Source organism: Cheilinus undulatus, linkage group 19, assembly GCF_018320785.1.
Source record: "Cheilinus undulatus linkage group 19, ASM1832078v1, whole genome shotgun sequence".
NCBI lineage: Eukaryota > Metazoa > Chordata > Actinopteri > Labriformes > Labridae > Cheilinus > Cheilinus undulatus.
In genome coordinates, this window is record NC_054883.1 from 34,920,043 (window position 1) to 34,946,016 (window position 25,974).

The following is a 25,974-nucleotide window of genomic DNA, read 5'->3' on the forward strand; positions in this document are numbered from 1 at the left end:
CAATAGACACGATAATCAAGAAAAAAAGATAAAAATTAAAACATTTTCCATCGTATTCCTTCTAAAGATGCTTTCACTGCTGTTTTAACTGCGATCTCTGTAGCTCACTCACGCTGCGTCCCATAAAAGACAGATGAGACAGAAATCGGACAATAAACTTTCTCCTCTTTGATGTCAGCTTCCTCCTCATCTTCTACCTCTGCATCTTTCTCTCTCATCTTCAGACGTTTCCCTCCTCCTGCGAGGAGATCTCATCTATAGATGGATATGTGTGCTCTGCTGCTTTATATACCTCCCTGCTTGCATGACTCTCACTTACACCCCCCCCACCCAACGCTTCCTGCCTTCTTGGCACAGCACCAGCCCACATCTGCAATGCTAATTTATAATTCTGTTTAATTAATGACCTGCCTTTCACAGATGGAGAGAAAGGCAGGAAGCTGACGTACGGCTTCGCAGCGCTGCAAGATATTTTTGAAATTGTTAAAGCTTGAAAGTTTCTCCAAACCTGTGCTTGTATGTTTACGGTGTTTTCGACAGACACTCTATCTAGGAGGAGGTTTTTAAGCATTTATTTGTTTCTGCATTTGAATTGCAATCAAAGTCAGCATTTTTCCTTCAGAAGAGCTTAATACTTCAGGCCTCCTCCAAGGTTGTCACACAGCTCGACGCTGCAGCTGTTCCCAGAGGCCACATATGTGATGTACATTCACTCAAAAAGCCTAAAAGCTTGATAGATTCGTCAAGTGAGCATGATGCCTTTCATGCCCTGCTGATGCGTGGATGAATAACCCCTTCTATACCCTCCTGCCCACACATTTCTCCAAGCCTTCCAAGCTCAGCCCTAACATTTCACATCCTCTCTGATCCTTTTGCAACTCTGGCTAAAAATAGCAAAAACGCAGAGTTAGAAAGCTTATTAAGCATAAATAAAATCTAATTGAAAGTATATGTTCATATCTATCATAAATCTAAAGCAACGAGCAGCTGCTTGTTCTGATTAGACCTTTTTTTTTTTACTCTAGAGGCGTGGTGGATCAGGCTTTGATTGACTGCTGTGTGGCGCATCTGCACAGCAAAGAAGCCTGTGACAATCAGCGAAGTGCAGCTTTATATATTTGAGTTAGGTGAGTCAGAATCCGAGGAGAAGCAGGAGCCCTGCCAACAGGAGGAATTTAATTACATCAGTCACTAAAAAAAGCTTTGTTGTCTTTAATAAAGCTAGCAGTCAGCTTAGATATGCAAAAGTTTGATTGATTAATCTAATTTGATTGTTTTGGCACATAGATACAATATGTTGAGATAAAAAAAGGTTTGCAGGACATCATTAATGCAAGGAACCCAGAAACCAAAGGACAGTCCTTTACATTTACAAAGTAAACCATATTGACATTTCCTACAGACTTTTGCAGCAAAAGTCAAGTCAAAGTTTATTTATAAAACACATTTGCACATAATGCACATAATGTAAAATTCCACCACAAGGGGCTCTCAATCAAAACATCAACACAATGCACTCCTGATCAAAATTTGAAGACCAGTTGAAAAATTGCAAGATTTTACATTTTGCACTGTTGGATCTTAAGAAGCTTCAAAATGCAAAAAGAAGAAATAGGAGTGAGACAAAAATAAATTGAGTAAGCAATTTATTGAAAAAAAAAAATACTGAAATAGGCTGTTCATCAGCTGATCAAAAGTTTAAGACCACAGCCTTTAAAAGCCAAAATCTGTGCAAAAATGTGGATTCAATGTCCTTTTCTGTCAGGTATTTACACTGTCATGACCTCCTGATGGTAAAGGCAAAAAAAAGCTTCCTGTCTTTGAACGTGGTCGGATTGCCATCAGACAGCATCTGCGAGGGAAGGGCTTATAAGATAAAAAACGTCTTCAAAAGCCTCCTCTTTTTCTATGCCTCAAAATTGCCCGTTTGGACTTTGCAAGGGAGCACCAAACATGGGACACTGAAAGGTGGAAGAAAGTTTTATTCTCTGATGGGAAAAAATGTAACCTTTACGGTCCTGATGGCTTCCAGCGTTACTGGCATGACAAGGAGATCCCACTTGAGATGTTTCCTACGCGGCACAGTGGAGAGAGCGCCATTATGATCCGGGGTGGCTTTTTCCTTCAGTGGAACAATGGAGCTTCAGGTTGTGCAGGGTGTCAAATGGCGGTTGGCTATGTGGAGATGTTACAGCAGGCATCCCACATGACCAAGGGCCCTCGTCTGTGTGGTAATGACTGGGTCTTTCAACAGGATAACGCTGCAGTTCACAATGCCCACCTGACAAAGGACTTCTTCCAGGAGAATAGCATCACTCTTTTGGACTATCCTGCGTGTTCACCTGATCCAAATCCAGTTGAGAACATTTGTGGATGGATGGCAAGGTAAGTTTACAAAAATGGACATCAGTTCCAGACAGTGAATGCCCTTTGTGAAGCCATCTTCACAACTTGGAGCAACATTCCCACTAGCCTCCTGGAAACACTCTTAAACTTTTGATCAGCTGATGAAAGCCTATTTCAGTTTAATTGTTTTTTTTTTTTTTTTTTGTTCAATAAATTGCTAACTCAGTTTTTTTTGTCTCACTCCCATTTCTTCTTTTTGCATTTTGAAGCTCTACTTAGAACCTTCTGAAGATCAAACAGTGTAAAATGTAAAATCTTTTCAACTGGTCTTCAAATTTTGATCAGGAATGTATGGCAAGTACAGCCCAGAGCTGACCATTTCCGCTGTCAACTTCTTGTTTTGAATTGCGGACTCTGTTTAATAAAAATGGCACCTCATAAGGCTTATTTATGAAACAGGAAACCAAGATTTTGTTTTAATTTCTAAATTTGTCATAATGAGGGAGAAATGCACTTAAAAGTGCACATCCACCTTCATAATGGAAGTGGTCCCAGGATGTACACATGCTTCCAATTTTTCCTCATCCTTTTGTCTTTCTTCCTCTTCTCCAGGGGTCACAACCAGAGGATGGAGTTCCTGGGAGACTCGATCATGCAGCTGGTAGCCACGGAGTACCTCTTCATCCACTTCCCTGACCACCATGAAGGACATTTAACAGTAAGATCACATCACATGTACAAGATACTGTGTCTGCCCTATAATGGGCTAGCAACCAGTCCAGGGTATACCCAGTTTTACCAAATGACAACTGGTATCGACCTCGGACCTTTGCAACCCCAAACAGAACAATCAGTACAGTAAATGGCTGGATGGAAAGAAAGTGCAAAACAAAATTCAATCATTTAATTCATCTTCTTCATAAATTCTCACAATTTTCCAGTGTCCTTCAAGTCCAATCAAATAAAATAGACATCTTCTTTTTAAACATCGATGCCCCCTTAACTTTGAGTCTATGTACCAGTTCTTAAACCAGTCCAGTGTCTCTGTGGCATGTATTTGAGTAGCTTGTGCTCAAGGAGACACGGAAGTCTCAGGATCAGCAGGGAGGCAGTCTTGAAGCGAGGTTAAAGGGGTTGCATCACCTGTCCAGTTTATTTGGTGACTTAGAGGTGTTAGAGGATAGCCGTCGACATCAGAAGTGTTACCAAACACTGTTGGGATCCCACAACAACACATTATCCAGGAAACATACAGTTCAAAACATCTCCAGAGCCAAACAGGCAAAAAGAACAGTCCACCCACTCTCAGTGTCCACGAGCACTTCCTCCTTTAATCCAGGGCAGCTCAGTGACTCCTAACCTCACCGAAACTTTACACTTTAATTCAGCCTAAAGACTCCTTCTGAATTTCTCTAGCCATTCTTCCATGTCTCCAGCTAATATTAGCTCAGCTTGTTAGAAAGCTGCTTGCCTTGTTAGAACGTTGAGATTCCTTGAGAGAAAAGAGCCAGGCCATACAGCAGTGACAGCATACCACACATTTCAGAGTGGATATAATACAGATGCACAATATAAAATACTGTTTATAGATACACTTTTACTGCCTAGTTTTACATCTAAAAGCCGGCTGCATCATGTTTACCAGTTGCAATCTATCAACTTCATGCCTTTGAATTTCAAATATAGGGAAAATAAATGATCAACAGAGGAGGGCAGGGAAGAATTAGCCACAAGCTTTGGGTCTGTACTCCATCGCCATTAATATCTACGTTCACATGGACATGAATGATTATTACAGCTTGAACACAGTTAAAGTATTTCATGTACATTTATCAAGCTGAAGATTGTGATGCAATCTGGCCCATTTGGAAAGAATTGTATTCCAGCTATGAGGGGGAGTTGTGTTGATCCTTGCTCTACTGTATAGTGTTGATGCACATTGTTCCAAATGCTTCTTTCTGGCTTGGAACGATCCTCTCTTATGGCTGTTTCAGACTGGGTGCATGGCGGCTGCATCTCAACTGCATCATAGTTTTATTTTAATTTCTGTGTGCATGCTAACAAGGCATGGCACATCTTAAACGACTGATACATGCTGCTCATGCACCAAGAATGTAGAGTATAGAAGGCTTGCCTATTTCTTCTGTAAGCTGTATGCGTCTCCAGGCCAAAGTAGACATTAAAATTAGAGAGACATATTTACCTTGGTTGAGTAGATATTTAAGGCCACATCGGTAGAATATGCTGCAGGGTGATTACACTTTTGGTTTATGCTTTTTGAAGAAAAGGCCCTACTTAGCATTTTTATGGAGAAACACATCCGTTTGCAGATCACATTTGTTCTTTTTTCATATGCAACAAACTAAGTCTTTTATCGGAAGATTTATTGAGGTAAAAAGTGAGAGGAAAGACAGGGCTGTGACAGCAGAGAGACATAGCCAACTCACAGTCGACATTTGTCTTGCATGAAAGCCACTGTGAGGCAGTGCAGACTCATGCAGCAGCCGTCACGTAGCAGACACACACCCAGTCTGAAGCTGATGTTACTGTGCATGTATGCCTCTCTGCTGATCTACACAAGTCCTGAGATCCTGCAGACCTGCACTACCCCACTGTTAACTGAAAGCAGGACAAAGTTGTACATACAGGTGCATCTAAAAAAAATACAATATCATGAAAAACGTATTTGTTTTTACGTGATTGAATTAAAACATTTAAACTTTTCAATATTCTAGATTGCCCTCAAACAAACTGGAACATTTCAAGACTTTTTTTTTTTTTTTATCTTGATTATTACAGCTCTCAGAAATCAAAAATCCACTATCTAAGAAATACTTAAAATATAAGAATATCACCTAACATGAATCCAACAAAGGGATTTGTAATACATAAGTGCTGACTTTGTGGAATATTATGTTAATTTGTGCACTCAGTACTTGGTTGGAGCTCCTTTTGCACAACCACACCAGTGGGCTGACCAATCAAACACAGTAACACCATAGTCAGCAAACCAGTTTCTGGTAGTTTTGGCTTCACTGTGGACAGGTGAAAAGGAAATCAGAATCACTTTAAAGCTTCTCGGCAGGTGGAAGAATAAAAGGTTTTCAAATCTCCTGGTAGACGGCTGACAGCGTAGACTCTGGACTTGATTAAGTCCAGTGGACCAACAGGAGCAGATGACATGGCAACCCAAACCACCACTGACTGTGGAAACTGAAAACATTGGACTTCAAGCACCTTGGATTTTGTGCCTCTCAGATCATCCTCCAGACTGTTGGACCTTGATTTTCAAATGAAATCAAAATTTAGTTCCATCTGAAAACAAAACGTAGGATTACTGATTAACAACCCTGCTCTTTTTTTCTCTCAGCCCAGGTGAGGCGCTGATGTCAGCAGTTCAGGATTGCCTTGACACAATACATAATCCACACACACGTAGTCCATTTCCTGGGCCCATCTGTACGGTGGCTCTTGCTCCACTGATTCCAGCCTCAATTCACTCCTTTTCCTTTCCCACTTCTCCCTTCCAGTCATTTTTCTCTAAATATGCTTTGACAAGGCCTCTGAGAACAGCCTGCCCTTTCACTGGTAACCTTCTGTGGCTTACCCTCTTTGTAAAGGATGTCAGTGATAGTCCTCTGGACAACTGTCAAGTCAGCAGTCTTCCCTGTGATTGCAGTTCTGCACTGAACCAGAGTGAGAGACAAAAATTTGATTCATAAAAAAAGGTCTTGAAATGTTTCTCCTTGTACGAGATGAATCCAGAATATATGGAAGTTTGACAGTAAATGTTTGATGCATGTGCACTCAGATTTGAATCTCTGATCAGAATGATTTTAAACAGATTGAAGACATGTAAATATAGCTAATGCAACTCTAGGATTACAAACTTTACTTGGGGAAGACAGATGACACTAAACAACTGTTTGCAGACTTTGGTAAATACTATGGAAACCATCAAACAGGGACAGTCTAGTCCTTTTTTTCTCTCTGGGAGACCCCTATAAACAGGCTGCGTGGTATGTAATGGTGCAGCTATATCATAGATTTTCTACTACATGTGTTTGTCTGTTTGTTTATTTGGCTCCCTGTTAGTCTCAGCAGACGTGCTGGAAGCCATCCCTCCTATTCTTCCTGGTGTCTGCACATGTGTTGTTGTTATCACAGTTGTATTTCAGAGGTATTTGGCAGCAGCATTTATGTGTTAGAATTTGTTCAGTAAGGGAAAAAAAATGTCTCTTAACATCTTTACGTCTTTGTGCCTCTTTTCAAACCACCATTCCTCACTTCTCAGTCTCCGTACATGAAGTTACATCTGTGCTTTTGTATTTTTGTGTGTGGGTGTTTTGTTTTTTTTTGTTTTTTTCCTTTTCTATTTCCTTCCTTCCCATCAATCTTTGAGTCTCTGAGTACCAGTCAGGTACTCACCTCCTTCCTTCCTCTTTTTTCTGCTTGTTTCCACAAAGTATCTCTCTTCCTCTGCTCGCCCCACACTGCGTCTGTGTTTACTGTACTCCTTGTGATGGGTATTGTCATGAGACAAAATTGCTCAGTGTGTTTTTCAATAACACGTCCTTGTTGGCACATTTTTTTGCCAGAGCTGTCAAACGTCTGAAAAATAAAGTTGTGCATTTTTTTTTTTCTTTTTGTAACATAGGTGCAAAGAAAACGATCACACTTTGAACATGCATGTGTTTTTTCCTGACAGATAGCATCAGGATTCGTTCTTTTTGTCCGCTCAGAGGGAGTGAACTGGACTAAACCTGAAAAAGAGCCTTTTGCAGTCAGATATTTATTCCTTATAGATGGAAGCCATGACGTCGTTTGTTTAAAAGCTTGCAGCGAGCTTTGGTCGAGAGACTGAAAGCTTCAGCGATGTTGAAGCCCAGGAGTCGAGAAAGGGGTGCATCTGAAATGGATTTCAAATCGGGGGAAAAAGTGCTCATTCAACCAGTGTGTGCTTGTGGTTGTGTGTGGGATTGCGTGTGTTGTGTTAAGGAGGGCACATCACAGCGAGAAAGATTCAGTCATATTGCATTCTATTTGCTCTTTTCCGCATCTTGCAGCTATATTTAAAGTGTTTGTGTTTTTCCTTTTAGAGTCGTAAATGTACCTCGCCCAGTCTAACATGTTGTCATCCTCCAAGCTCCAAGTCACAATGTAATATTTAACAGAGCAACGTGCAATCTCCCTGAAACATTTACTCCGCATTACCATTCCTGTCTTTGATGAATTATTCTATGTGAGGGTTTTATTTTGATGTTTCTGTGTACTTTCCCTATATCTTTCATGGTAGTGTGTCTTTGCTGTGGTGTTTGTGAGGCAACACCTTCAGCACTTTTATGACAGATGGACATGATTTTTTTTTCCTCCTTTTTTTCCTGTTCCTGAGTATTGATAATCTGTTTTTGTTTTTTTGTAATGCATTTTTCATAAGAACATTAGGCATAACGATTCATCATTGCGGACTGATAAATCAGTTGCTTGAACAAATATTAAATCCCATAAGAGAAAGTAAAATCACTGATCTAATCTGTCATCAAAAACTGCTAATTAAGCCTAATAAATAGTATAATCTGTTGAAATAGTGCAAAGATAATCATTCAAGCATGTGTGAATGAATCAAAAAAATATTTTGAATTAGGAAAAAGAGGAGAAAAGACTTGATCTTTATTATGAAAGGATGTAGAAAATGTACATACTGTTGTTTTAACTGATCAGACTACAACAGGAGTTCCTTCCAATTTCCAAAAATGGCTCACATTTAACCAAAACATCTGCATAGTAAAATGTGTTTTATTTATTTTATGTGAGCTGTTTAGTTTGACTATTGTATCTCCTTAACCAACTGTTGTAATTATACTGTTAATCTGTGTAACATTTAATTTTTGGTTTGAGAAAAAGCTGGGGAAATAAACAGTCTGTTAGAGTCAGATACATTAATCGGGTATCTTTTATGGATTTTACTCTGCCAATCAGTGACCAAACAAAACCTGGCCCAAGCCCCATTATGGGTTCTGACCCTGAATTAAGTAAAGGCTGAACTACAGGATGAGACAAAAAACATAAGTTGTAGAATCAACATTTTTAAGGTAGTCAGGGCCATGATATTGAAGTTCATAGGAAAAAACAGCATTTTTAACATCAAATATAAAACTCTGCAGTAAAACGTAGGTCCTTTTCCTTTTTTGTTGAAGCTGAAACTTGATAAAATATCAAAAACAGACTCCTGAATTGAATTTCAATTTTGTCTTGGCAGACTGTGTGATAACATAAATTAATCTCTCACTCTCTAAAGAATTGGTTTTCTCATCATATTGCACCTTATCATGTCATATGGTATGGTATGGTATGGTATGGTATCTTATCCTGTTGTATGGTACCGTATCAAATCACCCTGTGTCGTATGGTATCGCACTATATCCTATTGTGTATTGTACCGTATCTTATCATATGATATTGTATCATATCTTATCATGTTGTATTTTGTCATATCATATTGTATCATGTTGTATTGTGTACTAAGATATTGTAATATACATAATTTTATCACATCTCCCTTGTATCCTTATCCATGTTGTATCGTGAAGTATCTCATCACATCAGATTGTATCATGTTTTATTGTATTTTAAGGTGTCGTATCTTATAAAGTATCAAATTGTCAAGAACTGTTATATATTGCATCATTTTGTATGGTATCACATCATCTGAAGGGTACTGTTAAGTTTCTTATTGTATCATAAAGTATTGTACTGTGAAGCATCATATCGCATCAAATTGTTTTTTTTTTCTTTTCAAATCAGGAATTATCCTGTTGTATTGTGAAGTATCTTATCGTAACGTATTGTATTGTATTGTGCCGTTTCTTAGAGTATTGTATTGTAACGTGTCCCATCATATTGTAAAGTATTGCATTATAAAGTATTGTATTGCGAAGTATTGTATCAAATCAGATTATATCATCATATTTTATTGTAAGGTGTTGTATCTTACAAAGTATCACACTGTAAAGACTCGTTTTCTATAGCATGTTTTGTATCATATCAAATTGTATCATTTCATAGGTTGTTTTTGTTCATATAATTATTAATATTATAAAGCATTGTATCATAAAGTATTGTATTGTATTATATTGTATTGTATCGTAAAGTATCTTGTGACTTTGTTTTGTATCATATTATATTGTAAAGTATTATATCCTGTTGTAAAGTATCCTATTGTAACGCATTGTATTGTTCCGAATAGTATCAAATCATAAAGTATTGCATCATAAAGTATCACATTGTATTGTAAAGTATTGTATCGTAAAGTATCATATAACATTATATTGAATCATGTACTGAAGTATTGTATTGTATTGTAAAGTATCATATCATATCACATTATATTGTTTTATACCCTATTTTATCATTTTGTATACACTTATATCATGTACCATATGGCCATGTGAGGTAAAACCCTTCTTTTTTTAGTAGTCTCTTGATGGACACCTCTAGTAGTTTCCAGCTTCATTCATCCAAGTTGATTCCTCACCAAATGAAGCAGGATGAATTTCCTCCTTGGATCTAGAATAATTTTCAGATTACATCCGACTGAAAAATCTAGTCCGACTGAATCATCTTGGAACCACATGAATCATCCATTCAACTAAAATATGTTATTGCCTAACTTAGATGGTTTAATACTTTTGTTGTCCCTCAGATTTGTCTGTCATGGTTGTTATATTTCTTGAGCTTCTTAAACTGGTGTGTTGTCTTGGCCAGGTATTCCTTGAAAAGATGTCTTAATCTGAAGGGATAAAGGTTAAATCAAAAAAATCAATCTGGTACATTTGTACCTCTAGATGATGTATTTTTAAATGAACTTAACTGTTTTTTTACATGTTTTGTCCACACAGTCAGTTATTCAATGACTCCATAAAGCAAGAATCATCCCCCTACATAGGATGATAGATATCTAATTTAACATAGATTTCCCCGTTTTCCTCTAAAAAGACATGATCCATAGCTTATCTTGCTATAATTATGATTTTGTTTAAACTTTTAATGCAATTCTGAGTGACTAATGTACTTATAATCAATCTCTTTCATGTATGCATTATCAAATTTAAGTTTGACTAACCCATCTCCCCAGCTCATCTGCCCTTTAAGTATTTTTAGTTAACCTCGTAGATTTGACTCAGAACTGACTCTGTTTTCATTTTTTCTTATGTTTAGAGGCATATGATTTACTGCCACTCAGCTAAAAGGTGGTCAGATATGATTTTTGGTCCATACTGCCCATCCCTAGGTCCTTGACATGTCAGTGTCTGGTAATCTGTTTTTTATTAATCATTCTGTAAATAAATTGAGCTGAATTTAACAGTTGTTTCTCGTTTGTCCGTAGTTACTCCGCAGTTCACTGGTAAACAACCGCACCCAGGCCAAAGTGGCGGAGGAGCTGGGCATGCAGGAGTTCGCCATCACCAACGACAAAACCAAACGACCTGTCGCCCTACGGACCAAGACTCTGGCTGACTTGTTAGAGTGTAAGTTCATAGCTCTTTGATTCATCTTTAAAAATGCAGCATTAACAGAGAGAAAATCTTGCAAAGACACTTTCTGAACACTTTCTTTTTTAACTCTGAGGAATGTGCAGTTTAAGATGGCAGTATGAAGTACCATCATTGATTTCTTTCTTCCTTTGTGGCTGATGTCAAAAATAGTGCAGAGGACACTCGAAAATGCCCCCTACATACTTAACGTTATGAGTTCAGCACTACAGCTGCCACACTATACCCAAAAGTGTGATCGACTCTTGGTATTTAGCCAGTTAATAGATTTTATTAAACAGAATAAGACATCTGAAGTATGCTCAGCAAAATAAAAAGATGGTGAGAGATTAAGATCTGGTTGCTGCCGTTCTGCATCATTCTGTGACTGTTTGATCCTGCTCGTCTTTGAAGAATATTTCTGGTATTTTTAACTCTGCAGGCTCTTCTTTTACATTAATCAGTGTCTAAATGACGAATAGGTACAAAAACCTTTGGAATTGCAAAGTGAAATTTTAGGGTAGTTGTGCCTGATCAAAAGATGTCCTTTAAAAGAGGCTTTTTTGCTCAGATCGGTGTTTAAAAGTTGTTTTACTGTGTATTTCTTTGACAGCACCATAATGAAGCCCTCACTGGGTTGACATTTGCTGTCCCTAATTCACATTGTGTTAAGGCATTATGGGAGCATTATAGATCACAAGGACATATGGTGCTTATTATATAAAGTATTCACCATCTTGGATTTTTGTACCCTTTTATTTATTTTATAAATCAATCATGGTCAATATTATTTGTTTATTTTTACCAAAAATTGTACAACAAAACCTCTTTAATATCATAGTGAAAACAGATTTCTACAAACTAATGTCAGTTTAATAAAAATGTGCACTGTAGCATAGGTGATTGCATAAATATTCAACCACTCTCAAGTGACTGACCCTGCCAATTGATAAGTCTCAAAATTAGTGAAATGGGGTTTACCTTAGTGCAGTGAATGTGTCTCAAGCAGTTGTAGAATAAAGAAAGTCCAGTCTCTGGTTAATCAGTATACCTGGCTACCATTACACAAGCAACTCAGAGAAAATTATATTGAAAAGTTTAAGTCAGGGGATGGATACAAAAAAAAAAAAAAAAAAATCAAGGTCAGTGAAATACCCCAAGAGTTCAATTAAAGGAATAGTAGTTAGTTGCACCGCTAGGCCTCAATCCAACGGAGAATTTGAGTTTTGGACTTGAAAAGGGCTGTTAACTCCCAATCCCTATGCAACCTGACAGAGCTTGATCAGTTTTGCAAAGAAGAATGGAGTAAAATTGCAGTGTTCAGATGTGCAAGCCTGATTGTTTGGCTGTAAATGCAGCCAAAGGTGCATCTACTGAATGCATTTGTAATAAAATCAATAAGAGGGTAAAGTGCCAGAGGGAGTGGATACCTTTAATCGGTGCTGTACTGCTCCTTTGTCCATACATTTGTTAGTACTGTTGTGCAACTTTCTTGACTTCACTTCAACTCTACACAATAACAGAAACTTTTAGCAGCAGAGATTTTCTTGTCAGTCCATGTTTTGCAAGGTAAAATCAGTGTTTTTATCGATGGAGTTTGGAGGCCTTTAGAAAGCAACAAAGCTTCAAACCCCAACAAAAAGATCTATCTCTGCAGCAGTCTTGTTGTTGTATTATCAGAAAGTTTGAATTTTAATCCAGCTGTGGCTCAGCGGTAGCATTGGTTCTGTCTCACTGAGGTTCTGATACCCAGCTGTGCTTCTGAATGTCTCATTTCATTTAAAGAAAAAAACAGCAGACTGATCAGTGGACAAATCTGAAGTAATTTGTACTATTTACTGTTCACTTTAGCTGTCTTATTTTAATCTCATATATGTAGCAGGTTATTTTTATTCATGGCAAAATTAATGTTGTAACCTCTACCAGAATAGCCTTATTTTCTTCCAAACTCTGTTTTTCAAATCAAAGTCACAAAATGCTTTACAAAGACAGCAATAATCAGAAAAGTTCAAAACAAGCAAGTCATAGAATCATAAGCAAAGAAATTAAACAGAATTGATTTAAAAGAACTCTAAATATTAAAAATAAGAGATATAAGATATTTCTGAGAGATTTCAGACTCGGCTGACCTCTTTGGGCATGACTTTTTACTGTAGTCTAGAACAGTGGTTCCAGACTATAGGATGCTTTTGGGGGGAAAAAAAACAGAGAAATTGAGAATGATATAAAGTGAAATATTTTATCTATTTTGGTAAATTATATCCTTAAAATGAGTTCACTTAACACAAACCTATAGCTTTTTAGTGAGATCCATTTATCATTTAACCCAGTTCAACACTGAAAAAAAAACATTTTAATGTTCACATTTTGATCAGATTAATTTCTGTCTAGATTAATTTGCAGCCATTTCTGTTCGTTCCATAACTGCTGGCTGAAACGATCTACTGGAGCAATCCCAACACTTTTTTTTTGTTTTGTTTTTTTTGCACCTATGACACCATTCAGACCAAAAAATATGCAGAAAACACAGGCCAAATTTCAAAACACTAGAAACACCCTGTTTGTTTTGCTTCCAGGGTATTATACAAACTAGAGTGGGCTGTTGGCGTGAAGGGTAGATTAGTCACTTCACTAAAGCATCAAAACCACACAACTGAAGAGCAGCCATGGTATCGGTACACCAGCTTCACTTACTGTTGATGCATTCACTTTATTTCTTTTTATTCACCTTGAATAGACGAAACTTTGTAGCACTAAAATCAGAAATAAACAGGGCAGTAGCAGTGAGTAGGCACATCTCTTTTAATGTGTTTTACATGATATTGAGTACCAGTGTCAGACCTCCTGTTTCTCCTAACACAGCCATATTTGACTTTTGATTATGACTACAAGTTTCAAACTGTGAGCTGCTCTGTATGTGGTCTCATCTGCACCGAGGCAATTTTCTGTTTGATTGGATAAAAGGTAGAAAGTCATGGAACTGTTAATTTAATTGACCTGTTAAAAAACAAAAAAAAAACAGCCCATTATTGACATGTGTAATATTTAAATAATGATGGGCTCCTGCTGTGAGAATTGTAAGGTAGCCTAATGTTTCAGGTATAAAACGGCGGCTCTACCACTGTGGATAAATTTTAATACTTTCCTTTGGTGCTCATGATGAAAACATGGTGAGTTTATTTAGAAGCAGCTTTCAGCCACACACAGGTAATTCAAGGTGCTTTACAGGGGTATTAAGTATTTTAAAAACAAGTCAAGTTGGAGACATTAAAAATCCATTTAGAGGACACTAATAAGAAGATGAATAAAATAAGATAAAAAAGTCAAAGAGAAGTCGTGTATCTACATGTTCAAAAGGTGGGAAGTTAAGAGAACACAATAAATTCTAAGCAGAAATGGAAAAACAGCTTTTAATTGATTTCAGTTTTAACAGTATGACGTCTGATGTGGAGACATGGAAGTCTGGTGCTTTTCATCTTTGGTCTTTGACGGCAGTGAGCTGAATAGTATTACCTCCACGTTAACTGAAGTTAAACATTTCAACCACTAATGTATTATTGCACCACTATCTCTGCTCTGTAAAACAAGCTGTTGAGTTATAAAAGTGAAAGAAAATAAAAAACAGATTTCTGTTGATCATCCCAGGCACCTTGTCAATCAACATCTTTCTTCTCTCCTGTCAATATCAATATCAAAGGAAAGCTGAACTGCACTGCATCATTCACATCATGGCTGCTAGGACACTCTAAAGCAGTGGTTCTCAACTGGTTGGGCATTAGGACCCACCACCACCTCCTTGTGAGAAGTCACAACGCAAATTTCAGTGTACTCAATAAAATATGTTGCAACTTGGACCTTGGATGCAGCAAAACATGAGTAAAAACAAAGAAGCAAGACAAAAACCATGTTTGAAATGCACATTTTTATAGAAAGACATGCATGCTTACATTATTTTTTTTAATTTGCCCAAGATTGCAGGGAAATTTTGTACTTTCACAGGAAATAACCTCATTATCTATCTTAAAATTTACTCATTATCAAAGGGAAAACTGAATAAATTGAAATGTATGGACGTTTGTCCACGTAAACTTTTGCCCACTGGAGACAGCTCTGAGACCCCGATTCAGTCCTGACCCAACAGTCGAGAACCACTGCTCTAAAGTCATATGTTTATCACATGATGTAGTTTGAATGAGTACGGTTTGGTATGGTTAGGAAATTTATAACTGTCCTGGTCATACGCATAGACTGTAGAAAGAATTGGGCAAGGTCTGTGTGACGTCAGCCATCTGCCTACAATAGGCAGACTCAAACAGCTCTTGAAGCCAATCTGCGGTGGCTTCCATATTGAAGCCACCGCAGCCACTAAGCTCGACTTCTTGTCAGCTAGCTAGCTAGCATTCTGGTTGACAGAAACGTAGCATCTGCCTGTCGAGCTATCTGTCAATCAGATGAGATGGGCCAATCAGTCCACAGTGAGGTTTTTCCTAAATATAATCTAAACGATTGTGGTACAATAAAATGGAAGCTAATGAGACACATTTGTTTTTTTGAACCTGGCTGTAAACCAGTTTATTTCCAGTGTAAAAAACAGCTTTTTAACATGTGTTCAGGTGAGACTTCCAGTGTTCCTGCAGCCAGCCTCAAGTGGACACTCACTGTATTGCAATTTTTTGCACTTCCACATTGGCTTAACTTTTCAGGATCGGAGGTTGCCGCAAGGGTCATGCATTTATCTTGCCAAAGTGATGCCCTTTTTTGAGTGAAAACATTTCAGCAAAAAGAATGGAAATAAATGGAAATAACAGTGTCTTAACATTTTAAAATCCTTACAGTTCAACACTTAATTGGGGAACATTATCAGTAATTAGTAATGTAATCATCAAAATGATGAATTTTCTTAACAAGGATTGGCATTGTATATATACAAAATTCAGAATTTTTTATTTTTAGTTTCTAATGTCAAAATTTAAGACTTTATAAACCTTGAAATTCCAAGTTTTCTCTTTTTCTTTTTTTTTTTTCTTGTAAATTTACAACTTTTTAAGCTCAAAAATTCTGAGTTTGTTTACTTGTAAATATACAACTTCATAATCTCAAAAATTTCTTTTTTTTTACCCAAAATTCTTACTTTTTGCTCAAAAATGACCAGATCCTCTTGTTCTTATTTCTTTTCAGGTGGCCTTAATATGCCTTCATACATAATATTTTTAATCCTGATTTATTTTCATTTTAAAAGAATATACGTACATCTGATTTTGACAAAGTCAAAGCAGACAGGGTCCCACGCCCACCCTACAATCTTTGGCTGCCTGGGCCCCGGTTGGAAACCACTGTACTAGACAACTCTGCCAGATTGGAAGACCACACACCTGCTGTCTGTAGTAATGATCTAATGAGGTCTCACAGAAATGTGACTGTGTTTAAAAATGACTCCAGGAAAAAGACAAACATGGAGGACATTTGAAATCTTCAGCTGGTAGTCTAGGCATAAGTTTGAAATCAATGAGGTTGAAATCTTGGCTGATATTAACGGTATAGTTGTGTTTATATTGTCAACATCCAGTTAGTGATGCTACTCACTCTGATTTTATTCAGTTAGAGTCGGTTCGACCTAGAACTGTATATGTCAGACATGTTTGCTGATAATGATTTTAAGTTTGGGAGGCACCAGCAGGGTTGGGAGCTGTGAATTAATTGATTTGACACCACACACTTGAGAATTATCTGGACAAGTAACCATTTGTGACCCCCCCCAATCATCAGGTGGACAAATCTAGCCCAAAGTCGCTTCTGGTGTTTCAAAAAAATGCAGAAATAGAAACATTTAAGAAATAAAAAGCAGGTGGAACTCTCTGATGAGGCTTGATGCCTGTAGATTTTTTTAAGGTTGGTGCAACCATGCTGTGAAAATAAAGGTATTTAATCTGTATAAAAGAGTCTCTTGGAGTTTTCTTATTAATGAATGCATGCTTTCCTTTTAAAAAAAAAAACAAATTAATAATGCAATATTTGAGCTACAAAGTTTTTAGAGGAGGACTTCTGGCAATGCAACGATTATCTGGCTCCAATGGACACTTCCTTTTTAGAATTAGAGTTTTATTACTTTGCCTAAAGTTTGGTTATAAATGCATAATGCCCCCAAATCCCACTGTCTCAAAATCTGAAACCAATTGTAAGCTCGTCTTTTATTAAAATTTTCACAGGGGTATAGAATCAAATAAATATATCTAAGGATGTAATTATGAGAGCTTTTCTTAAAACTGCATGCACATTCCTTGAAACCACACAAAAAAGGAGCTGGCAGCTTCAGAGAGAGCTGTGCAAAGGCTAAGACAGTGAAGTGGCCATTACAGATTGGCAGAAAAAAAGTGGAAAACCGAAGAGAGTAAAAAGCACTGATGCATTTCCAGGTCAGCCTTCAACAGGCAGACCTTAATACAAGAGCCTCATATCATTTGCCTTTCAAATGATCCTTCAGAGTGTGGGCCGGGGCAGAGTTGATGGCACAGGGAGGGGATGAGGGTCAGCGCTGAAAATGAGTGCAGCTCTTCGGCATATGAACAGCCGTGCCCTGCAGCGACAGCGGCCCCTCACTGGCCTCCTGAAATATTACCTATTATTCCTCTCATGTCCCACTGTCTTAGTCACAAAGATGAGTAAACGCACTGGCAGCTAATAGAAGAGGAAAACAAAGGGACAGCCAGGAGATGAAGATGACACCCACCACCTACTGCTTACATTTAAAGGCTTTTTTCAGCTCAGTTACTCTCAATTCAGCTTGACATATAGCTTTATCTTATACACTATAAAGATGTTTCTGTGAACTCTGCTTGGCTCTTGCTTTACTCATTTCCTGTTTGAAGGAAAAGGCAGGAACTTCAGAGCCATCTTTTCAGACAGTTTACGTAAGCATCAAGCCACTTCTCTGTGAAGGGCCACAGCTGCTTTTTCTTCCTCTTCTGCTCTTGTTTTATTCACTTCAAAATCAGAGAAAGCAGGCACACATCACCTACTGTCTTTTATTGATTTATTTTTTATACATAAATGCTGTCTTTGTGTATGTTTTTCATTTCAGCTTTCATCGCAGCCCTCTACATTGATAAAGACCTGGAGTACGTGCACACCTTCATGAATGTCTGCTTCTTCCCTCGGCTGAAGGTGAGCCCTTATTGATAGCCGTCCATTGCTCGCGTCTGATCAATGAGCCGCTGAGCTGGGCACCTCTGGGACAACGAAGCAGGGAGGCGATGATGAGGAGGGATCTAATGGCTGGGCTTTAATGGGGCTAACATCGACAGGAGGTCTGAAGTGGTGCTTGGCTGTTGAATGCCTCTCACGACGGAGGGTTGATCGCTATTTTAGTCATCTTTAACAGGAACTGAAACTGTGTTTTTCTATCGGTACAAGAAGTGCTCAAGCCGTTAATGGTGTCCACTTCTCGGTTATTCCAAGACTTGCATAGATTGAGGAAGCTTCACTTGAGACGCCTGTGGTCAGATTCTTGTGGAGGAGGGCATGCATTATATTTCAAGCATCATTGGTTTCTCCAAATATAGACTGAAGAATGTTTTTTCCTTAATAAAAAGAGGGGATACGATGTACACATGCATGTGTGGTGTACATACTGGCTTATCTAAACAACTTTGCATGCAGCCTTAGGAATTCCAGTAAAATATTCACTGAAAAAGGATAGTTCTTAAATTAACAGGGTGGTCATATCTGAGTAGAGTTGGTAAGACAATTCTAGATAATGACTAGAAAGACAATTCAGAAAATTAAGCATCAGTAGGACCCTGACCCTTCTGAGCTGCAAGGTAGATGATGAAGTAGGAAAGGGTCATTGTTGGCGTCTTAAGAATGCTGTAAAACTTCCCTAGCAGCCAACAGGACGGCATCCATTGTTCTCACAGAGCATAGACAGGTGTAGATGTGAGTAGTTGTCATGGTTGCTGCTTCATTCTTCTTCTGGGCAGATTTTTAAACCAACTACATGCACACCACCACCTTCTGGACTGTGTGCATATGCGAGTGTGCTTTGGAAAAGAAATACAGTTCCTATAAAAAAGTATGAAAACAGATTTCTACAAAGTAACGTCAGTTAAGTAAACCTGTAATGGAAAATAAGTGATTCACAGTTGGTGAGACGGGGATCACCTGAGTGCAATGAATGTATCTCAGGTGATTGCAGTTTAAAGACACCAGTGTCGAGAAGTTCCTGTCACTGGTTAGTCGGTATTCCTGGCTACCATTACACCGTAAAGACAAAAGAACACTCCAAGCAACTCAAAGAAAAGGTTATTGGAAAGTCCAAGTCAGGGGATGGATAAAAAATAAAATCCAAGGCACTGAACATTCCCAGGAAATCATGTGGAAATCTGTCTAGATCCGGTTGTCCTCACAAACATGACTGACCATGCAAGAAGGAGACTAGTGAGAGAGGCCAGCAAGACACCGATGACTACTCTGGGTTACAAGCTTCAGCTGAGATGAATGGGAAAGAGAAAGCCATTGTTGAGAAACTTTATGAAAATTTCAAGTTCACCAAAAGGCATGCTGGAGATTCCATGGTCAAGTGAGAGAAAGTTATTTGGTCGGATCACTCCAGAATGGTGCTTGTTTCCATCAGACAAGATATTATGTTTGGCCAACACCAACACTGCACATCACCACAAACACACAATCCCCACTGTGGAGCATGGTGGTGGCAGCATCATGCTGTAGAGATGCTTCTCGAAAGCTAGCCCTGAAACGGTTTACTGTGAAGACAACAAAGTTAATGGTCTGGATTGACTGAGTCAAAGCCCAGACCTCAATCCGAAAGAGAATTTGTGGCTGTTCACACCTGATCGTCATGCAAGTTGAAAGAGCTTGAGCTGCTTTTCAAAGAAGAATGGAGCAAAATTGCAGTGTCTAGATGTTCAAGACTGATTAAGACCTATCCACATAGACTCAGTGCTGTGATTGCTGCCAAAGGTGCATATACTAAATACTTCCAAGTTCACTCTTCTTCCATTTTGGTAGTTTGGTAGAGCGTTTCTGGTACACTATGTCAATAGTGATAGTGATGCTACCACCACCACATCAGCTTGCTGCTGCAGTTGCTATTACAAACATCAAATTCAGCAAATGCTGACCTTCAAAATCAATGTTCTCCATGAAAACACATGTAAGACTCTGAAAAGGGTATGTAGCAGCACAGTATTTGGCAATGACAGCTGCCACTAAGTTTCAAATGCAGGAAGATCCAGGAGATGAGCGCCTAGACAGGAACTATCGCACACATATCTAAGCAGGCATGCGCAGAAGAGTGCTCACACACATGCTTACAAAGGAGTACCCACCCAGTGTGGACCTCCCCTTGTGAAGATGCTGCAGTGGTCTGATATGCCATGCTAATTGCTGTCTTGGTGTGCCTCTCCAGGGAGAATCCCCAGCTCTGGAGGAGCTGAGCTTTGCGTCATGGTCGCTGCAAGAGAGCACCTCATTTCCACTTCCAAGAGAAAAGTTGTGAAACAGCCAGCACGTCTCCTTACATAGCCTTCTGGAAACCACAGCGTTGCACACTGTGCTGCTTCATCCAATTTGGATGGAAATAGAGAGGCAAAAAAACAGGGACATAAACGCTCTTTTTCCTTATGTTCGCTCCTTTCCTCGTGAAGAAAGCACTGCTATATGCTATGCTCTTTTCAAAACAGCCTAATTTCTCTGCTTTGGGCTAAAGGGGTGTAGATGCCCCCCAGAGAGAGGAAAAGTGGGAAGCAAAAAAAGGAAAGTAAAGCGCAAAAGCAAGAGAGATGGAGAGGTTGGAAGGAGGCAGAGCAGGAGAGCGCTAGCAACAGAAGCAGAAGCACTCTTTGTAGAAAATTAATAGGAGCAGACAGTTCTGGATTCAAAGTCTGCCTTTTTATGACAAGGCTGCTTCCCTGTTAATGGAAGGGCTTTTAGAAGTCCCCCTTGGATAAGAGAAATGTATCAGAGCTGCACACCTGGGAGACTCCCAGACGCTCTTTATATCTGGCCGGGGATTGGCTTTTGTCTTAAGTAGCCAGTGATTTGTACTCACTGTGAAGACACAGATGGAGAGTCAGTCAGGGAGAGAGCAAATAAGTGAGTGCAGAAGGAGGGGGTAAAAATGGTACAGAGGGTCAAGGCAGGAATGAAATAAGAGCAAGAGCGAGGGAGAGAGTTTGCAGCTGCAGCCGATTGCCATTCCCTATGTTTCTGCATCTTAAAAGAAGTCTGTAAGAGAACTTCGATTAAATCTGTTTTGTTTGTTTTTTGTGTTGCAGGAGTTTATTCTGAACCAGGACTGGAACGACCCCAAGTCTCAGCTGCAGCAGTGCTGTTTGACCCTGAGAACTGAGGGCAAGGAGCCTGATATACCCTTGTACAAGTAAGAGCCCACTAACACTGCAGTGATGTTGAACTTAAGAAGCTATTCAGGCTTTTAATCTTCCAACGGAGATGTTTTATTTACCTCAAGTTCATGGTTGGTTTTTATTTGTTGTCAGATGTCCTAAGGTCGAATTGGTTTATTTGCCTCACTTCAAAATTCACCTTTGGCTGAAACGTTTAAATTTAATCTCTCTATATCCAAGAAAACATTTTCTGGTAGATTTCAGGACTGTATTGGTATCAAAGTAGGGTTAGACAGGGGATAATGATGCAGTTCCAAATCCTTCTTAGTCAGTTACTTCAAAGACACTATAAAGGCTGGATATACAAATTTTTTGTTTTTTTATGTTAGTGTTGTGGCAGATTACACATCAGAAATTTTAGCCAGATGGACACAACAAGTGTGATCCTGACCAGTTATGGTGTGCTGTCATCAGGGTGTTATCCGTTGTCTTCCCAATTGTGCACAAAGTCAGAGGTCATTGCAGAGGCTGGTCAGAGAATGTCAATCATAGCTACCCCAGAAGTGATATTAGGAGTTTTGTGTACTGAGAAGAAAAGAAAAATAACAAAGACGAAACACTGCTTCAGTGTATGGTAAGATGGCAGTCTTTTTTCTCTTCTCCATCTTTTTTACCTGTGGAAAGTAAAGGGAAAAAAAATCCATTTGTCAGCATCAGGATATACAGGTACAGCTAAAAAAATTAGAATATCATGAAAGAGTTCGATATTTTTTGTTACTCATTTCAGAAAGTGAAATTCATGTATTATATAGACTCATTACACGGAGTGAAATATTTCAAGCCTTTATTTCTTGAAATGTTGATGATTATGGCTTACAGATAATGAAAACCCAAAACTCAGTGTCTCAGGAAATTGGAATATTGTGAAAAAGTTCAAGTCATAGTGTCACACCCTAATCAGCTAATTAACTCCAAACACCTGCAAAGGTTTCCTGGGCCTTTAAATGGTCTCTCAGTCTGGGTCAGTAGGCTACACAATCATGGGGAAGACTGCAGACTTGACAGATGTCCAGAATGCAGTCACTGACACCCTCCACAAGGAGGGTGCCACTTTCCGCCTATCGTCGCCTCTGCTGACCCAATATTGCTACTATTAACAACGTTTTAAGCCCATTAAACTGCATTTCACTATTTGATTTGCCCATTTTTGCCAGTTCAACCAATTTCTAGCTATTTTTCTGCCTTAGTTAACCTTTTTTGACACTATCAATTTTTTCCCATTTCAGCAAATTTCTACCCATTTTTGCAATTTCAAAGCCATTGCAGCCACTTGTTAATCCCCTTATACTATATTTTTGCCCATTTTTGCCAATTTAATTAATCTTTGCCATTTTTTGGTTATTTTTGCCACTCTTATCTAATTTTTGCCACTTCTAACTCATTTCTGCTACTTTTAAATCAAATTTCACCACCTTTTCCACCATTTTCGCCATTATTAACCCATTTTAGCAATTTGTAACCCATTTTGATTCTGATTTTTAACAAAAGGGAATTATATTTTTAAGACAGCTATATTTACTACTCAAATGAATAAAAAATGATATTTGTTTCTTTGATAAGAGTCATTATTGTTCAGGTTAAATATAAAATATGGATTTACAATGGACCATAACTTTTCTGAACTCCATGGGCCCCCAGTTTGGCTGGGCCCCAGAAAGCTTTCCCATTTTTCCCCCCTTATGGATGGCCTTGTCTGCACATGACTATTCTTGAATGTGCATGGCTGTGTTCAACCACCTTCAGGTCCAGTGGGGGTCCCTGGTCTCTGGCATCTTTATATGGGGGTCACAGGCTGAAAAGGTTGAGAACCACTGCTCTAAGAGATCGAAATTAATTGGGTCAGCTTAGTAAACATGGTCGTTTGACTCCTGAATGGTGCTTGATTTGGTAAAAGTGTAGCTTTTTAAATGTGGATTAAATCATGACAAAAAAAACTTGTAAATATGAAAGGAAACTGTCATTCAAATGGGAGCTAGCTACAGTGGCTAACATAAAAGAGCCGTTTTGTAGAACAGGCACATTATCATTTGGTTGCTCACCTCACAAGGTTTATTAGTTGATAGAACATCATTGTTTCAATCAAAAGCATATTTTTGACAAAACCAGGAATTTTGTTTATGTTAAAAGGGCTAAGCTAGCCTTTTAGCTGAACTCTTGTCTCCCATCATCAGTCTGCAGGACTGAGTAGCTTGCGATATTGATTGCCTCCACACCAGGTAAATCTTTTGAACTGTGGAAAAAATCCTTTTCTTACAGTGTAGGACTTGTACAGGTCCATTTAGAGCTGTAAAGTACTAACATTCCTCCATTCCCATTCATTCCTAACAGCTGTCCTCCACTTCCTGCCCTCCATCAGGCATTGGGGTCATATGTGATTGCAAACAACCTGTACGTTTATGTCAACAAATGCTCTCCTTTAGTAGATATGTTCCAAGATTTGTTATTAACTTTAAAATTCCCCTTTAGACTTCAGCTGCAGGATAATCTACAAGAAATTAAATTATCATGGCATGTAAATTTTTGGACGGCAAGTTACGTGAACCTTGAACACAGCTGTGCAACATTCTAACACCATCTGAGCTGACCACCTTGAACATGAGGTCACAACAAATGACTGCCTTGTGAAAGAAGTGAATTGACCTGGGTCAGGTCTCATGGAGGTCAAGGGATAAAGGACACTCACATAATTCTTAGATTATGAGCAAAGAGAGTGGTTATATCACTCAAGGCTAATGCAGTGGCCTCAAATCAGCAAGGCCGAGCATTATGTAAGCTTTTCTTGTGTGAGAATTGTGTTGAAAAGTTGGAATTCAAGTCAGTCAGGAGCTCCTATTTGTTTTGTGTTCACGTTCTTTCGGGCAATAGAGTTGGAGGGAAGTGTTGATTGTAGTGTCAGAGTTGTGCTGTGTCAAAAAATCACCATGCGTCAGGCGGATAGAGAATAATAAATAGTGGAGTGTAGGAAAGATATACAAATAAACACAAGGAAGACAGAGGGAGGAAGAGAAAACTTATTAAACACTGGATCGGGGAGTTCATTGTACATAAAAGCTCTCCATCTGCAAACACCCTTGCACATCCATCTGACCCCCTTTTTTTCCTCAGAGAAAACAGTGTTTGTCAGTTTCCATGGCGACAAATACACTGCTTCATGGCCGTTCTGAAAAGCATTCTGTCAAATGACACTTGCTCCTTGACCTTTTGCCAAATACAAGGTCTCTTTGGGTGTGTTTACTTATCACAACAACAGAGACCTTTACACAGCTATTCACAATGTTCAAGGACCAACAGAGGGAAGAAAAGTCCTGTAAATTATGTTTGTGCCATTTCATTTCTCTCACTGTGAATTGTGCTCCATGTGATGCCTGGTTGAACCCATTTTAACTGACTCTGGGTCACCATGAACACAGGGCGGTGAAAACTCACATTAATTTTCTCCATATACACCGAACATGTGGATAAACAAGTGTAGGTTTCATCAGGGCAGGAATCTAAGATTTTTTTTGGGTTGAGTAAAGATCAAGTTCGAATTAAATACAAAAGACAATAAAAATGAGTGAACCCCATGATTCTAATCAGTAAACAGTAAAGATTCCTGGGGTCCAGTCTCATTGGGGTCTATTGAAGGTGAAGAAAATGGCCTATCCTGAATTCAAGCAATGATAAATAAACATTAATTTGACCTAAATACTAACACTTATCTTTTAATAAAACAACAGTACACATTTATATGTGGTTGCTTTAGTTGGATGCAGCCTGTTTCAAAATTAGGGCTGTCAAAAGATTAATTGTAATTTATCCCTGTGCCACTTTATAGGCTAGCTTCCCCCAGCTTCCTGTTTGAAGGGGCAGTGCTCATTGAAATTTCTTGATGCTAATGGCACTAGGAGTTCCCAAACTTTTCAGCCTGTGATCCCCAAATAACTGCTTCAGAGACCAGGGACCCCCAGTATTCCTGTAGGTGGTTAAAGGGGCCCCTGGACTACCAGGGGCCCCATGAAAACATAATTAACTTTATAAAAACTTTCCCTTGCACCTGCCTGTATTCTGTCCAGTTGGAATTTACTAACTAGAAAAATCAAGCACAACTTATTCATGTTAAGTGGCATAAATGTCAGGTGTAAATGATAAAATGTAAATAACGTATAAACATTTCTGTGAATTATAATATATTTTGAAAACAAAAATGCATATGAAAACACTAAGTCATTTGTTATGATTGTTATTTGACCAAATATTCATAGATAATATTATCAAATATATTAGCAAATACATAGATTTGGTCACTATTTGAGAGGTTTTGGTTGGTGATATATGACATTTAAAAAAAAAAAAATCAAAGTGCAGTACAGATTTTTTGTCTTTGAGTTGACATTTTTCCATTGAAATACATTAAAAATTAAGTATTCTCTAATGTTATTTAGTTACCATATGTCTGTTTACAGTCTGCAAATGGAAATTTTAAAATCTGCTTGAACATTTCTGGTCAAAACAAATAAGAAGTAAAAGAGGGGAGAATAATGGATTTGAAGGGCCCCCTGCCAGTGTTCGCCTTGGGCCCCAATATTGCTAAATCTGCCACTGCAATTATGCACACAGCATCTTGTACAAATTTACATTTTAGGGAGTTTTTGTCCACATTACTTAAATTAACACAGATCTCATTTGATGAGTAT

General features: G+C 38.4%; 1 protein-coding gene across 3 annotated transcripts in view; it reads left to right on the forward strand.

Annotated features, from left to right (window-relative positions):
- Window positions 1-25,974, forward strand: part of drosha (drosha ribonuclease III) — a 216,738-nt gene that overhangs the window by 160,407 nt on the left and 30,357 nt on the right. For all 3 annotated transcript variants that reach the window (XM_041814120.1, XM_041814121.1, XM_041814119.1), the window contains exons 26-29: window positions 2,959-3,064; window positions 10,733-10,874; window positions 17,956-18,038; window positions 21,170-21,273. In XM_041814120.1, coding sequence (XP_041670054.1) covers window positions 2,959-3,064; window positions 10,733-10,874; window positions 17,956-18,038; window positions 21,170-21,273 — 435 coding nt within the window. The remainder of the gene's footprint in view (window positions 1-2,958; window positions 3,065-10,732; window positions 10,875-17,955; window positions 18,039-21,169; window positions 21,274-25,974) is intronic.